Source organism: Lolium perenne, chromosome 4 (genome assembly GCF_019359855.2).
Source record: "Lolium perenne isolate Kyuss_39 chromosome 4, Kyuss_2.0, whole genome shotgun sequence".
Classification (NCBI taxonomy): domain Eukaryota; kingdom Viridiplantae; phylum Streptophyta; class Magnoliopsida; order Poales; family Poaceae; genus Lolium; species Lolium perenne.
Window position 1 is genome coordinate 245,986,362 of NC_067247.2, and position 17,568 is coordinate 246,003,929.

General features: G+C 43.0%; 1 protein-coding gene across 1 annotated transcript; it reads left to right on the forward strand.

The window, feature by feature from the left end:
- Positions 1-13,708: 13,708 nt before the first annotated feature.
- On the forward strand, positions 13,709-17,220 carry LOC127332377 (probable inactive heme oxygenase 2, chloroplastic). Its single transcript, XM_051358666.2, has 4 exons — positions 13,709-14,277; positions 14,545-14,768; positions 16,246-16,353; positions 16,454-17,220. The coding sequence occupies exons 1-4, from the start codon at positions 13,749-13,751 to the stop codon at positions 16,544-16,546; spliced, it is 954 nt and encodes a 317-aa protein (XP_051214626.1). The 5' UTR covers positions 13,709-13,748; the 3' UTR covers positions 16,547-17,220.
- The last annotated feature ends 348 nt before the right edge of the window (positions 17,221-17,568 follow it).

Sequence of the window (17,568 nt, forward strand, 5' to 3'; positions counted from 1 at the left end):
CGAAGAGTCAACGAAGTGGGGCCACGAGGTGGCCAGATGATAGGGCCGCGCGGCCCAGCCCTTGGCCGCGCCGACCTATCATGTGGGCCCCTCGTGACGCCCCTTGACCTGCCCTTCCGCCTGCAAATAGCCTTCGTCGCGAAACCCCCAGTACCGAGAGCCACGATACGGAAAACCTTCCAGAGACGCTGCCGCCACCAATCCCATCTCGGGGGATTCAGGAGATCGCCTCCGGCACCCTGCCGGAGAGGGGATTCATCTCCCGGAGGACTCTACACCGCCATGGTCGCCTCCGGAGTGATGAGTGAGTAGTCTACCCCTGGACTATGGGTCCATAGCAGTAGCTAGATGGTTGTCTTCTCCTTATGTGCTTCATTGTCGGGTCTTGTGAGCTGCCGAACATGATCAAGATCATCTATCTGTAATGCTATATGTTGTGTTTGTTGGGATCCGATGAATAGAGAATACTATGTTATGTTGATTATCAATTTATATCTATGTGTTGTTTATGATCTTGCATGCTCTCCGTTATTAGTAGAGGCTCTGGCCAAGTTGATGCTAGTAACTCCAAGAGGGAGTATTTATGCTCGATAGTGGGTTCATGTCTCCGTGAATCTGGGGGAGTGAGAGAAACCTCTAAGATTATGGATGTGCTGTTGCCACTAGGGATAAAACATTGATGCTATGTCCGAGGATGTAGTTATTGATTACATTACGCACCATACTTAATGCAATTGTCTGTTGTTAGCAACTTAATACTGGAAGGGGTTCGGATGATAACCTGAAGGTGGACTTTTTAGGCATAGATGCATGCTGGATAGCGGTCTATGTACTTTGTCGTAATGCCCAATTAAATCTCACAATACTCATCATATCATGTATGTGCATGGTCATGCCCTCTCTATTTGTCAATTGCCCAACTATAATTTGTTCACCCAACATGCTATTTATCTTATGGGAGAGACACCTCTAGTGAACTGTGGACCCCGGTCCTATTCTTTACATCTGAAATACAATCTACTGCAATTGTTCTACTGTTTTCTGCAAACAATCATCATCCACACTATACATCTAATCCTTTGTTACAGCAAGCCGGTGAGATTGACAACCTCACTGTTTCGTTGGGGCAAAGTACTTTGGTTGTGTTGTGCAGGTTCCACGTTGGCGCCGGAATCCCTGGTGTTGCGCCGCACTACATCTTGCCGCCATCAACCTTCAACGTGCTTCTTGGCTCCTACTGGTTCGATTAAACCTTGGTTTCATACTGAGGGAAAACTTGCCACTGTACGCATCACACCTTCCTCTTGGGGTTCCCAACGGTCGCGTGCTGTACGCGTATCAATGAGTTAACTTAGCTTTCCTACCCTTGAATCCATACGAAACTTTGTATGGAGTTCTAATACAGTATAATGATCACCCGAATTATTACACCAACAGGTCTGTCACTTACGTGTGGTTCCCATGCGTGAGGTCCCACACTTCAGTGAGCACAAGTCATGGACAATTTTTTGCAAATGTTGCAAAGGATAAAAGGTGGAAGAGGGATCACACGGATGGAGAAGGGGAAGGGAGAGCAGTCACGGCCTCGAAATGCTTCAACTTTTTCGGGAAGTGATATTGACTGGCACGCAGGGTTTTTCAGTGCTGCAAACCCGCAGTGCGGCGATTTTGATAGAAATAACCCTTTTGGGAAAGAAAAGCACGGACTAACCCTCTAAGCAATCTATTTCACTGGACTAACCTTTTTGTGTGGCTCATTCTGTGCTTTTCTTCGCTAAAAGGGTTACTTTTGTCAAAATCGCCCCTGCAGTGCAGGCTACGCGCCCGTCTAATATTATTTTTTTCAGTGACAAAAGGGGGGAGAGAGAGAGAGTCTTGGCGACGTGTATTCACTTGACAAAGAAGATTGTTGGAAGTTTGCCTACCTACCGCACGTGACTTGTGCTCACTAAAGTGTGGGACCTGCACGCATGGGACCCTGCAGCCCTCTGAGCGCAGACGTGTCAGACGCAAAATAGGGTTTTAGTTTAGTAAGGAAAAAAAAAGCCTTGGAGGGCCGAGGCGGGGCGGTCGTCCGCCATTTTATACCTTTACGCCCCCGACACCTCGTTTCATTTGTCATGTCTACCAAGGAAGATCTCGGAGGAGAAGATGCAGTCCTAGCTTCTCGACCCCCTGGCGCCCCACGCATTAATACTACTACCAGAAGTACATTGTCTCTAACAATCCTTCCTGCGAAGGGAGATCTCGAAGGAACGATGTGGGCTCAGCGTCCCCGCCGTTGATGAGCCAGGACACAAGGGTTACTACGCCTCTTTTAATTACCTTCGTTTTGCTGGTAATACTCGGACTTATATTTGTTATGTTCCGTAGGAGAGGGTCGATATCGACGGAGAAGATGATGTGAGGCAGATGATCAAGCTCACAGGAGAAGATGATGTAAAGGAGATGGTCAAGCTCGGAGCGGAAGATGATGTAAAGGAGATAGTCAATGTTGGAGAAGATGATGTAAAGGAGATAGTCAATCTCGGAGAAGATGTGGTGGCATTGGACCAACCGCGGTCGTTGGGCGAGATCCCGAAGATTCACTTACCTCGTTTGCATTGGTAATGATATGCCTGATCTGTAACATTTTGAACATTTTTCATCGGCTTACACAGGATCTATCTCGGCTTAGGGTCAACAAGGTCCCGAGAGCGGAACTTCCGCATCTCGACGCGGAGAACTCCGAGTTACGCCAGAAGCGCCCCGGGGAATCGCACGCGCAGGCGCAACACATCCGTTCGCAAGATCTCTCATCCTTCATCGTCAGGTTCCAGCGAGAGGTCGTAGAAGAAGATAAGTTGCCAGCTTCCCTGCTGTTCAAGAGGATGAAGACGGAGGTTACTTCGATGGAGGTTAATATTAGCCGACTTTGGGTTGCTGGTTTTTGGGTACTTTGAGTCACTAACATGTAGACACCACTTATGTCTATCCTACATGTCAGTGACCACATTCGTCAATCAGCCAATTTGTGCCATTTGTTTGCCGGTAATGCTCGATATGTTTGTTGTTACCTTTGGCAGGAATACTCCTCTTGCTTATCTTGTCGGAGGATGAAGTTGGATCCTGCTAGCATGCGGGAGGAGAACAGAGAGTTAGGGATCAAGATATTTCGGTACAGGCAGGCGTTGTCTTTCCTAGAAGTGGATGAGATCACGGCCTGTGCTCGTAGGAGTTGTGACGAGGCCATTCATCTGGGAGAACGGATTAAAGCTCAGCTTGTCTCTTTGATGGAAGTCGCAGAACGCGTGATTTGCAATGCTAGAGAGGCGCGGGAACGACTTCTGGTGGCTGAAGATCTCGCATAGCAGTTTAATCATGTGCGCTTATTAGTTGCCTACTACTTTTGTAATTATTCACAATTAAGTATGTATCAATGGCATGTTGCCTTTTGTGTGACCGAGGAAATTGCACATACCACCACTTGTTGGTGCAGTTTTTGCACATAACACAATTTGAGATTATTTTTACACAAATAACCATATTTTGACGTAAACTTTTGCACAAAAAATAACCTTAATCCATGTTTTCCTTTTGTCTTATAACGACATATAGGTGCTTCGAAAAATACCTCTGTTCCAATGCTTAAAGCTTAGTATATTTTTCTTGAAAAGTCAAACCAAGTAAAGTTCGACCAAACTCTTAGAAGAATCTATCAGCACATATAATATTTTGTAGACACCATATTAAAATATAATTTATTTTCTATCTAATAATATTGATTTTGTATCTTGCATATTAATTATTTTAGTAAAAACTTAGTCAAACTTAACATAGTTTGACTTTCTAAAAATCAACATAATCCTTAAGCTTTGGGACGGTGGTTCTAGACGTGTTTCAACATATTACCTTTGCATTATCTAAATGCATGGAGTTTCTTACAAAGTTTATTTTTTGAAATCTTTTCGACTTTTTATTATTTTTATTCATTTTTCCCCTGGTTGTCATGTTTTCTGTCCGGCTTCCCCAGCCCATCCATCCGTAACCCACATGCGCGCGTGACATGAGTAGTGGGAGACATGGTGCTCAAAGGGATAGCTTTTATTAATGGTGGCGACGGTTCCCTAGGCCAATGTTGGCGACGGTTCCCTAGGCCAATGCTGGCGATACGTCTCATCATCGCTAGCTGAGCCTTCCCCATGTGGCCGTATTAATGCACACCACTGCTCCTTTGTGCCTCCGCGGTAAGCCTTCCCCGCGCGCCATGTAATAATTGTGCATGATCAAGTAAGTTTGATCATAAAAGATGATCACATAAGCTCGATGATTACCTATAATATAACCTAAAAATTATCTTAATTTCTAAATGAAGACATAAAATAATTAGTTGTTTGATTAGGAAAGACAAAGGAAATTTTATTGAGATTGAGTGCATTTCATAGTTGTTATAGACAGATAGAAATATTACCAAGAGATAGGATTGTAGAGAAAGCAATCCATAGGTATTTTGGAGGGTTCTCAATCCTTTGAATCAAGCAAGCTCTCTAGGAAAAATCCCTATGTGTAAAAATCCTACAAGATACATTTAGAAATTCTTTGACCAAACAAACTCCGATTCATATTAGTTGACTATAATATGGATATATCTAGACACATTTTAGTTCTAGATTCATCCATATCATTTGACAAGTAATAAGAATCAGAGTGAGTATATTAAATGGAGTAATATATATGGTTCGAAAAAATTAAGTTATACTGTATTAAAGAAACCATTTATGTGGTCAAACTGATTTTACGGGACAGTATCTACACCAGTACGTAGTGGCGTGTTATCCTAGCCAAAGTTTTACTCGACGCCTCGATGCAGCTGCTGAAGAATATAAAAAGTCATATCCACTGCTACTCTTACCTCCATCATTTCTGCCTGTCCTTGGCTCTCCACTTCCATCATCATTCTCCACTCGCCAACCGCTGCTAGCAAGTTTTTTCATCCTCTAGATCTCCCATTTGCATAGCTTTCTCTCCTCACCCCTCCGCAGAACCGCATCACTCCTCCTTCCCCATCACTCGACCTCACACACACTTGCATCCGCCCTCTTAAATCCATCTCGTCTCCATGGCGGCATTGAACAAATCTCCCTACCATCGTCGGCTACTTGCAACATTTTTCGGGAGGAATGGATTGGCTTCACCAACTTGCCTCCTGAAAGGTACACGATGTACGGGCGTGCAATGTTATTGTTGAAGATTGTAATTTGCGAAGTGCCCACAAAAGCTGGACGTTACTCAGATTACAAGCTCATCGCTCTATTCAATTCTGGACTCGCTTACCTGGCTAATGGTAGCCAGGAGTGGAGATTTTTCGACATTGTTAGTAGGGGTGTAGATTACAGTGACGCCATCGAGCACAATAACTTCATTGTTGCGGTGGATGGGTGGACCAGCACCACATATTGTTGGGATCAATCACAGGCCGGTAATTCGTCAATCCATATGATATACTTCGCAATATATTTTAATATCAAGCCCATTCATGATACTATATTGTAACTGAATTAACTAATTGCTCATTAAGATTTTTTCACCTTTCAAATAACTGTGCACCATTTAATTATCCTAACCTGACTGAACCATTGCTACAAATGAATTACAGTAGTATATGCAGTGCACTAATCTGTCAACCCAAACTAGATTATTGCAGTATATGAATGCATTCCTGAATTAGTTACTGCATGCTCTTTTCAGAATATGAATAAGGAGCTTAGCTTTGACCTCTTCATCAATTGATGCATGCAAACTTTCAATTTATTTGAATATTCGATGTACTCAAAATATTACAATCATGGATCAGATAAGGTTGAGACATGTATCTACCATCAATGAATATGAGTGTAATTAACATACATCTCAAATGGGAATAATTTTATTTCTTCGAGTTTGTATACAAGTATAAGGACCGCATCCTCCATTTGATCCTACAAATGTGAAGTTGCAGCTACTGGTATTATTGTCTTCCTGAGCCATTCAAACACTATTTTTTGTCTCCGTTTACAATGCAGATGCACACCTTGCCCTGCCATTCGTGATCCCATCACCGATAGAGGAACCATTTGGCAGATGGTTTTTAGCTCGATCAGCCGATGGCAAGCGCTTGATGATCATCCATGAAGATCGATATATACGTAGCAATGATCACCTTGAGCCTGCAGAAGTTCTGCATGATGGTAATGGCCTTATCCTGCGGGAGTGTCCTGCCCCTGTCATACATATTTTTGAGAAAGATCTATCCCAGATTGGAACCAATTGGAGTCGAGTTGACAGCCTTGGCACACACTCTCTATTCATTGGACTGAATTATCCAATGAACCTGAAGATAAATGATGGCAATGCTCCTGATGGAACATTAACTCCATTCATGAGGTCAAATTGTCTGTACATCGCGTACTATGCATTTCGGGAACCAGCATTTAGTTATATTTGTCGTTGTAACCTGCAGCAAGGGGAAAATGAGCTCATGGGAGTTATCACCCTTCCAAAAGATGGTTGGGGATTTCCCTGACAGGCGACGATGTGGTTTAAGCCTAGTCTAAAAAATATCCACATGTTGATGCAACCCTAAACTTAGCCATGAATCTTTCTGGAGCAAATAATCTTTTTTGTACGATATGTTTGAACAATTCAGTAACCTGTTTCGTATCTTAATATGCTCTTCCTTTTTTCTGAATCTTATATAGCTGGACCCATTTCAGTGTGTCTGTTTACTCATTTTAGTGCGTATGTATCCCACATTGAAGTAATCTAATCTTATAATTTAAAACAGATGGTGATGAACTCTGTATTTCCATCCTTCGTGAACCGTGCATGTTTGTTTATTTTTTAGTTTCATTTCAGCAACTGTTATTAGTATATGCACACCTTTTTTATGTTGAGAGGAGTATAAGGGCATTACAATGCTATATACTATATGGCGCTAATAGAGAATAAATGAATGTCAAAAGATTGGAAAATCCTCTAGGTGCTCTCCTTGCAGCGCTAATTGCTGATGGCAGACTGACTTTCTGTTGGTTCCGGTGCTTTAGCCAGGACAGGAGAAAAGAGTTTCACGCCCCTGCTTTCTTTTGCGTCGACGCTAGGCCTACCACTGGGATTCACCTCTCCAACCGCCAATCGACGAGGAAATAATTCCTAGCGCCCTTTCAGTAGCGTCTGTGTTGGACATGCCCTAATGTTTTCCTGCTAAAAGGTGCAATCTTTTAAGCACATAGGTATGGTATTTCCCCACCAGCCTAGATGCAGGTCGCCAAACGCGTCTTAACCAAGGTTTAAAATAGCATGCTCAATGAATTAGCGACAGCCTCCTTCAAACGATATAGACGCTATATCATGGTAATAGCGTGGTATATTTTAAATAGCATTTTCAAAATAATACTAAATATAGCCTAAAAATAAATAATTTTACTAGAACGAATAGATATATATATATAGTCCAAAAGTGACTGAATCATACATACATAACCACATATAGAAATAGATCTCAAGTATTTTAGAAGGCTAACATCAACATTTCACAAGGCAACAACATAGTATAAATTATTTATTAAAAAATATTCGTATTAGTGATATTATCTTCTGATTTAGAAGTGGAACCAACAGATTGTAGTTCATCACCACGAAAAAGTGAAAGCAACTTTCCTGAAAAATAGCGCGCTAACGCTATAAAGTTTTAGGGCAATATAGCATGTTGTTTCGCAAATAGCGCCACAGCGAGCAAAATTACTAAGCGTGGACCCTCTAGATATGCTATAGCGCGCTATTAGCGGAGAAATAGCTTGTTATTTTAAACCTTGCTTAACTGGGCTTCATTGAGGCCCTGGTTTGACAAAGAAGCCTGAGTACGCATCTAAAAAAAACAGCCTAAGGACGCATGCTTGTAAAAAAGAGAGAGCAGACTACAATTACTTCAGTCCTGAACCCTCTATCTCTCCCACCTACTTCACCTCTTTTACACTAATGACTGTCATGAACGGCTCGCCTCCTCCTTCCACCGGTAGCTGCCTGGCGGTAACGGCCGCCGACACAGATGAACATCACCGATATTTCCTGAACTCAGTCGATTTGATCCACCGCATCCTCCAGTAGCTTGATGGACGTCCAGTCTCTTCTATCCAGATCGTGACTAGAGAAGGATCTACAAGTACATCCGTTTCTTACCCTTTGGCAGCGTCGGTTCCATCTCTTGCGGTACTTTCTTCTCCGCTGGAAGCACCATCTGGCTCGGCACTGATTTCCCTGGTGGCGGGGCCAGCTTCTCTGGCTATGCCGACCCTAACCCCCGCGGCGCGGTCTTCTCCGGTGGCGGCACCACCAAAAGTGGCTGTAAGTTGTCCTGAACTCACTAGGATGCAGGTGTAAGTAGTCAATGATAGTTGGGGTCCTAAATAAGTTCTTTTTTTCTTTAATGACGGGAAACCATAGTAGTATTCTTCGGCAAATGTTTTTTTAATGACGGGAAACAGTAGATGTTAAGTACTAGTTCTGGCAAAAAAAGATGTTAAGTAATAGTATCCATCACAGAGCAGGGTTTCACAGTCTGGACATACAAATATATGCTCGATGTTACCTATTTCAGAAAGTCTGAAAGCTTGCTCAGTACCTGTAAAATCAAATTGTCTTGCTGCTGCTAGATTTTGTGCAAACTAATTAAAGAGATAGTTAGATGTATTTTCTCCATGTATGCTACATTCTGATTTATATGCTGTTGATTGATATATACCGTGCTTAACTAGATGCAGAAGCAAACTCGTTCCAACGTCAATGAGCAACTACGTCTTAGGACTGTCGATTATACATGTCAAAAAGCCAAAGGTGACAGGCATGCGTGATGCAGCAATTCAACGTTGTATATTAAAAGGGCGAGGGAAAGGCCGTCCTAAACGGGTTGGTCACTTGGCAGACCCTCCTCAGCCCTCGCGCTTCTATGTGCAACTGGACGACAACGATGACATGTATATGTTGGTCATTCCCAGAGAATTCAAGCAATGTCTGAAAGGGATTCTTCCCAGGCCTATCAAGCTCAAGACCAGCGTAGGTTGCGCCTGGTATGTGCACATCGATGAGTACCAGGGTGAACTGGTCTTGAAGGATGGTTGGTTCGGGTTTGCGGAGGCGCATGAACTGCAGCTCGATGACCTTCTCATCTTCGAGGTGAAAGAAACTTCCTTGATGAATGTGTTGATCTACGATTGTAACACATCCACCCAGAGGATAATATTGTGTGCTGATCACCCTTAGTTGCATGCATGACCTGCAGTGTTTTTAGGAAGAGGGGATCAGAAACACCTCAATATTTTATTGAATTAACTAGATGCTGCTTTTGGACCTAGGGTAGTGCCCTGCTGATGTTCAAACTGAACTTGGTTTTTGTATTAAGCTGAACTGGGGATCAGATACACTGTGATGAGACTTTGTTAATTAGCTAATATAGTATATGTTAGACTTGTTTTATTTTACTTTAATTGACTGTGATATGCTGCGGTAGTTTCAATGTGTGGTCTGATGATTTGTATTATACCTAGCTACATGGAGCTCAACATTTTGAAATATTCATAGATTTGTAAGTGTAAATGTGATATATCCTAGATGTAGTCAATGATATCTTGTACGAGCTTGTAAAATCTCAGGGAAAAATACATTGTATTTTAGAAAGTGTAAAAGTGACCAATTTTTTTATCTGATTGTAGCGAACACAAGTGCAGATGGTCAAACCCCAAAAACTTCTCATATTCATTGTTAAATGGTCGAGATATAAAGGTATTTTACGCACAGGTTTAATACTCAATTGCTTACATCCATGTTTGTTTGCAGATTTTTTTTGACACCTCTTAATGCTCCCTCCGATCCTTTTTTTTTTGAGATACACATTACAAACACAGACGCTCTCATATAGATGTATCTAGACACATATTAGTTGTAGAGACATCCGTTTTATCATCAAGTAATGAGGATCAGATGGAGTATCGTTTTCATTTTACCAAAAGAAATGGATATACTGTATAGTACAACGTAGTCTGAGGCCCTGAGCTCCAAATGCAATTTCTGTGTGCACACTGAACGGATCATAAACCACACGACATGTCTCACTGGTTGGAAGGTTCGGACCCCACCAGATACTGGTAAATCCCAGTGACCCGGCGGGTGAAGTTTTCTGTGTGGATTCCTACGTACCTGGCTTCGTTCCTCCAAGACACCCGCATTTTTATTGAGCGGGAGGACACGCGCATTTATTCCCTTGCTGATGTATCATTCTCAGTTTCTCGCAGCCCCCTCATGTTCAGATCTCCCCAGATCCCTCGTCGTCCATCTCCCCTGAGTCCTCTCCCTACACCACCGGCGTCCACCACCGCTCGGACTACGCGGCTTGGACTCCGTCCTCTACGGATGCAGCGACTTCGTATCTAAAAACTCCACTAAGGCAGCGTGGCATCCCCGATTCTCTCGGTCCATGGTTGCAATGGCGGTATGTTTCCCCCGAATCACTAGCGTTGCCGGTCACATCTTTATTATATCGAAGCTTTATTGTCAGTTGCTTAGCATTGTTTGATATAGAATATTTCTCTCGTCCAGTGTATATATTAATCCTCTGGTAAAGACTCGGGTTACACATGCACGCATGCTAGCTAGGTTAGGACTAGATCTAATGTGTGAAGTAATAATCGTTCAAATATGATATTGGTCAATCCACGGCCCATGATCACATATGAGGACACCGAGCATGCATGTATGGCTTGTTGACTCTTTAGGCCGACGCTGATTTTTTTTGTTTGCTTGATCAATCTGTACTAGCGGATGATGAACTGCAGATGCATTACTCTGATGCTAGACCTAGCTAGCAAGCATGTATGGCTCGTGCTAGCTTGATTTCTATTCTCATAGCTACTATTTATATCGATTTGGCTTTCTGCGATACAATGATACACTATGCTGAATAATTTGATGATACAAGATTGTACATATCAACCTAGCTAGATTCAGAAGCTTATTGTTCAGACTGTGTGTTTGATAAGAACAATGATCCGCTGACTTTGCTAGGTGCCTTAAATTATGCATTTGATTGGAATTACGGTCAGAAGCTAGAGGCATTATCTAATTGAGGCCTCTTTTTTGTAGTGTTCAAACAAGAAGCTCAAGCTAGAGCTTATCATGGAAGGAGACATCTGTAGAGCCAGCCCCAGTGTGCAAGGTGTTTAGGCGCATCAATGAGGAGAATACCGCTGACAGCTTATGCAAGACGATACTTTGCTTGTCCGAGGTTCGATTATCGGTATCTCCATACCTAGTTCAACCTCGTTACCGACAAGAACTCTTTACTCGTACTGTGGTATGTCATCTCTTGTGTCCGTGTCACATACTTGCAAGATAATTAGACGACATTCCACCGAGAGGGCCCAGAGTATATCTATCCGTCATTAGGATGGACAAATCCCACTCTTGATCCATATGCCTCAACTCATACTTTTCGAATACTCAATCTCATCTTTATAACCACCCATTTACGCAGTGGCGTTTGATGTAATCAAAGTACCCTTCCGGTGTAAGTGATTTACATGATCTCATGGTCGAAGGACTAGGTTACTATGTATCGAAAGCTTATAGCAAGATGAACTTAATGACTTGATCTTATGCTATGCTTATTTGGGTGTGTGTCCATTACATCATTCACCCAATGACATAACCTTGTTATTAACAATATCCAATGTTCATGATCAGGAAACCATGATCATCTATTAATCAACAATCTAATTTTACAAGAGACTTACTAGGGACTCTTTTCTGTTTACATAACACACATGTATTAATGTTTCCGGTTAATACAATTATAGCATGGGATGCAAACATTTATCATAAACACAAAGATATAATAATAACCACTTTATTATTGCCTCTTCGGCATATCTCTAACAACACGAAGGTCCCACTCCTTGCTCGCCATATCTTGGCTCGCTGCAAATGCTAAAATCGAGCGTGCCGTTTTGGGCTGCTTTTAAAAGCTTGTGATGTAGGTACGCGGGAGCCTGTGTCGCACCAAACGAACAAAACTTGGCTCAACGCATGCGAGAAACGACTCCGCGAGGAACCAAAGATGCCGCTCACCTCGCTTTACCCTGCTTCTTTGGTTTTTCTGTGGGCTACTTGGAGCAAGAAAATGAAGTGAGGTTTAGAGTTGGTCGGCGTGCTGCATTAGAATTTGGGGAAGACAATAACTAGGGCAGAAAAATGGTGCGGAAAGTTATTTTGACTCCCGAGCTCCAGTGCTCTCGTTGTTTTTTAAAAAATAAAAAATATTTTACAAGTTATTAAAAAAATAATTTTGAAAATTGTCATTAGTACATCCCACAATCATGCAAAATCTCAACCTGAAATTCTTTTTTATTTTGTGATAAAAAAATGAAAAAATCTAATATGTTTGGTAGATTTGAAAATGACTACACAGATCTAAACTTTTGTTATCTTAGTGTAGCTCAAAATATAAAATATTTGAAATTGATTTTTACATGTTTGTGGGATACATCATTAACTATTCGCAGATTTGTTGTTAGAACTTTTCGAAATTTAAAACTAGAATTTTTATTTTTTTTAAAAAGCGAGATCACTCGCCTTCATGTGCATCAAATCTCCAAAATGGACAACCTTATCCTCCCCACTCCCTAGTTCCTTAGAGATGCTTTGAGAGTCTACCATCCTCCTCCTTCACCGCCCTCTCCCTCCTTCTCTCCGGCGGTGCTGCCGGCCGGTGAGGGGTTGAGTTAGGTGGTTGGCTTTCGCTTTGTATAATACTAGTAGGATTAGCTGTAGGGTCACTTGATATTGTTGTTTGTTATGTTGGTTCTGTGGCGGATACCCGTGTTCTTGTCTCCCTCCTCGGATTGCGACGTCGTCAGGCTCTGCCGTCCTGGTGCTCTTGCACAGCAGTGGACGACCGTCGATGTGGCTCTTCGGTGTGCTCCTAAGGTGTGAGACAGGAGAGTGGTTGTCGTTGGCGAGAGCCCCTCCAATAAGTGCGTGTGTTTGCTGGTTCGTCGAAGGCGGTCAAGATCGGAAGCTTCCCCCTCTCATCGTGGTGATGGTGAGGTACTACATGTGGGTGTTGTCCGTGCTGAGGTGGAGCTGCTGCAGGGGAGTGCGGAAGCTGCTCTCGGGAGTGGAATCACGGCGGCTTTTTGTTCGTTGCCGTTCAAGATGATCGTGCGGCGACTTCTCCCACGTTGGTCATCGGCATCGGTTCTTCCCGGTCAACGTTTGCAAGTGAAATCAAAGCTCTAGGCTTCTATGCCGATTTGGAGGCCTCTTACCTTCAGTGTAGTTTGCTCCCGGCACCTCGGCTATGTCCCCGGTGGTGTTGTGCTTGACTGCATCGTGGCTTCGAGAAGCAGTGGTGTTGGAGCTAGACCCGATTGCGTCTCGTGTGTATTTTCCTAGGTCTCTAGTGCAAAAAGGCTGGACCTGTTTGTGTCCTCTCTGTAATTGTGCCACTGCTCAAGCTCAATGATAGCTTCTAGGTCCTTCGAGGACCGACCCTGGTTCAAAAGAAACAAAATCTGAAATGGTAAAGCCGCCAACGGAGGATGAGGTCTTTGTGCTTGGGCTTGGGCTTGGGCCTAGCGCTTGCTGTCCACCAGGCCGGCCCAGCAACACGAGTCAGGCCTACGGAGCTCCCTCTTTGCAGTGCTGGCAGCGAGGACTGCTCGCTCAAGTCCAAGTGGATAACCATGCCGCTCGTCGTCGTGGTTCCCTCGGCGGCGGCGCCGCTCCGGCGACCGCAGCCCTCCCGCTTTGTGCATCCTCGTAGGAACCTTGCCCTAACCAGAACACGCTGCGCCCCTTCGCCACCAGCAGAGGCGCAGTCAGTAAAGCCGCCGAGACCGCGGCGGTACCCGAAGCAGTTCCCAGGCGAGGCGGTGGGCGTCGCCGAGGAGATGCGGTTCGTCGCGATGCGCCTCCGTAACCCTAAGAAAACTACTCTCAAGGACAATACGGGGGCTGCGGAGGACGATGGATCGGAGGACGATGACCAGGAGGTGAAGGAGGACAACAGCGAGCTGGAGGAGGAAGAGGAAGAGGAGGAGGAGGAGGAGGATGAGGAGGAGGAGGACAACCACCAAGTGGCGGAGGAAGGCGATGCGGAAGTGGAGGGGGAGTGGATGCCCAGCATTGAAGGCTTCGTGAGGTACCTGGTGGACAGCAAGCTTGTCTTCGACACCGTCGAGCGGGTAGTAGCCGGGTCCACGGACGTCGCCTGTGAGTGTGAATTTTCCTTCTCCATCCTTTCTACGGTTCTGCTTTCTTGGCGGTTATACAGTACTAGATCTTCTTCTCCAAAACGGCAATGTCATGGCTGGCTGCATTTAGAATTTCGCCCCAGGAATTGGATTTGTAGCTTACAAATCAAAAGTATGATTTATAATGTTCATTGGCCTTCAACGAACATTAAGTGCCTAATGTAGCTTCTAAGTAGCTTCTTACACAAGAAACAGCATATGTTATTAATTTATAATGTTCATTCAGATGTTTACTTCAGGAAGGGTGGGTTGGAACGTTCAGCTAGCATTGAAAAAGATTTGGAGTGGTTCAGAGAACAAGGATTTGAAATTCCAGAGCCGAGTACTCATGGATCAACTTATGCATCTTATCTCTCTGAATTGGCTGGGAGCAATGCCCCGGCCTTCCTTTCCCACTATTACAATATTTATTTTTCCCATACAACTGGAGGGTTGGCCATAGGTAAAAAGGTAAATATCATCAACTCTTCCATCACTAAACTGTTAGATTGAGTTTAATATTGCATAACGAATAAAGATTTGATGCTCTTTATTGTATTTTATTTTATTTTCTCAAGTCATAGCATATTGTCGCTTTTACAAAGTAAATAATTCTCTATGCCGGCGCCAATATAACAGCCTGAACTGGATAGAACTACAGAGTTCATCTCTTTTTCCTGGTGTTAAATTTGTAGTCATGTTTACCACCTTGGAGGTGAGAGTGTTTGGGGAGTTCTGAGCCGATCATACAGTACGTGAGATTAGTTTTTTATGAGCACAAATTTCATGCTGACCTATTACCCACCAAATTATAATTGGTACCGAAATTCCACCATGTTCAATCTAGACTCTTGTATCAAAGGAAATAGATGGCTCAAAAAATTTCTCTATATAACATGTAATGGGACTGTTCAAGAAATATCCATAAATTTGCTGATGTATGTGTAGCCCCTTTTTTCTCTTGTTGAGATTGAGTACATTTGTATCATGAACTTGAGGTAATGTATGTTCTATGCAAGTCTTTGTATTTGCCCCAAATCCACCTCCTCCATCAATGTACCATGCATTTCTTTAATTGAATTGGTTGGCTTAGGCAATTGTCCAGTTTGGTCTAGTATACTGCATGCTTTTTTGATAATGGAAAGAAACACCTCCGTAGCCTGATAGCCTCTGCATATGTTACAAACTAAAAAGAGTAGTACTTCAACCAAAAATAAATAAATAAAGAGCAGTCTGCGGGTCACATGAAACTTCATAAATCACGTGGCCTAGTAAAATATGTATACTCCTGAATTTCCACAGTCCAGAAATTAATCTATAGTATGCCTGGTTAGTTGAAAATTGTGATTAGTGTATAATGCACAAAATTAAAGGACATGTTTTATTCGTGAATTTATAGATTTCTCCTCAGTAGAGCTCCGGCTGCGCACATGTTTACATTGTTATCATGTTATGCTACTATACTAACACCCATTTCGTACTCCCACAATTTATACGTATGCGACATATTTATAGCCCTTTTTTTTGGATATGCTCCACTGGTTATGATGACTACTCGAAAGTGAATTGCACAAAGAGTACACAGTAATGAATTTTGTTCGTGCAATTTTTTTATTATATATCCTTCTATTTCATTCTTGTATGTAGTAAAGACCGGTAGTAGTTATTTTTCGTGTAATGTGTTCTTAAGTATCGGGTAATCGGAAGAATTAGAAGAGCGGATTAAAGGTTGTATTCGTCTATTATGTCTTCAACGTGCAAAGCACGAGCTACTTACTAGTAATTAAAGTGGTAAAGAAGTATAATGCATACATATATACAAGAGATAATGAGAGTACATAGTACACCGTCATTCTGCTATGTTATGACCTTAGTCGTTTAAGTGAATAATTTCAATCTGTCTTGGAATTATGAAAGCCTCTAAAGAGGTATTGTTTCCATGTAACAGATCTGCGACAAAATTTTTGAAGGAAGAGTGCTAGAGTTCTACAAATGGGACACTGATGCAGAACTCTTACTAAAAGATGCCAGGGAGAAGCTTAATGAGCTTAGCAAGGTACACACCCCACAACAAATCCGCTTTCGTGTAAGGTTGAAACTGTTGTGTGCTAGTATATGCTTACTGGTCTGATCAGTCCGTCTCTTCTTGTGTGCAGCACTGGTCTCGGAAGGACAGGAACTTGTGCTTGAAAGAAACTGCAAAATGCTTCCAGTACATGGGGCGGATTGTGCGGTTAATCATTTCATAAAGCTTCATTGAGAACAAAGCTATCTATCTACAGGCATGCTTGATTAACCTGAAGACTGAGAAAAGCTAGAGAGATACAGTACCTAGAGGCCTAATGCAGTTTCATCTTAGAGAGACTATGTTGTAACCAGCAGCCTGGCCCGGCCCGAGAAATGTCTTTTTGCTGTAAGAGATGAAGCTGACGGGTGAGCACTAGTAATATTGGATGTCCCAAATAGCAGGTGCGCACTAGGTCCTTTTTCGGCGTGCATTGTAGAGCTGATTGTTGGAGTCAGCTGAGCAGCTTTGATCTGTGCAAAGTTGATGTCAGGGCAAGCCATGCGATCATGCCGTCCACTCAATGGTGCCATGCTTGCCTTCAAATGTATCGGCAACAAAAAACGCATTGCTAGTACAGGACTGCAAAATGTTGCCTCCTCATCTAGCATGCCAGCTCTCCAAATTAAGGCGCTCCTGATATCCTGTATTAGTGCTTGTTCCAGCTCTGAACTCAATAGCGTACCAACCCTGTCAGCCTAGTGTGATGCCTACATAGCCCAGTAATATGTGAACAAACTGTATGGATCATTAGGGTGGTGCTTGCAATATGTTGTACTAGCTAGGAGTCAGGACACTGATAGTTTATGCTATCTTTGTTGTCTGGTATCAGTATGTGCTGAAATATTTATCCTCTCATGCTGATTCTGATGTTTGAGGACACCGCAGTACTAACTAGTGGCTGATTATCAATGCTCTTGATGGACCGGGCCCTGGCCCCCAACAGCTGCATTGCTCCATGTTTCTGCAGAGCTTGTTGACTGGACCTGTCCTCCCGCCATGTGGACTGTCTAAACCCCCAAGTCGCCTTTTTTTCTGCAGAGCTGCATCCATTATGCAGAAGCTGTGGTGATATTTCGATATTTCCCCCATTCCTAATTCCTAAATGCTGACAGTCGAACTTCAGATCTCGTGAAATGTTTTTTTTCGAAATGGGGGAAATATCGCCACAGCTTCTGCATCCAAAGGATGCATAAGAACAATACA

Excerpts from the sequence above, each read along its gene's own strand:
- LOC127332377 (XM_051358666.2), top strand. The coding sequence starts at position 13,749 with ATGCCGCTCGTCGTCGTGGTTCCCTCGGCGGCGGCGCCGCTCCGGCGA. Across the intron at positions 14,278-14,544 it reads CGGGTCCACGGACGTCGCCT|ATGTTTACTTCAGGAAGGGT; the intron begins GTGAGTGTGAAT and ends ATGTTCATTCAG. Across the intron at positions 16,354-16,453 it reads AGCTTAATGAGCTTAGCAAG|CACTGGTCTCGGAAGGACAG; the intron begins GTACACACCCCA and ends TCTTGTGTGCAG.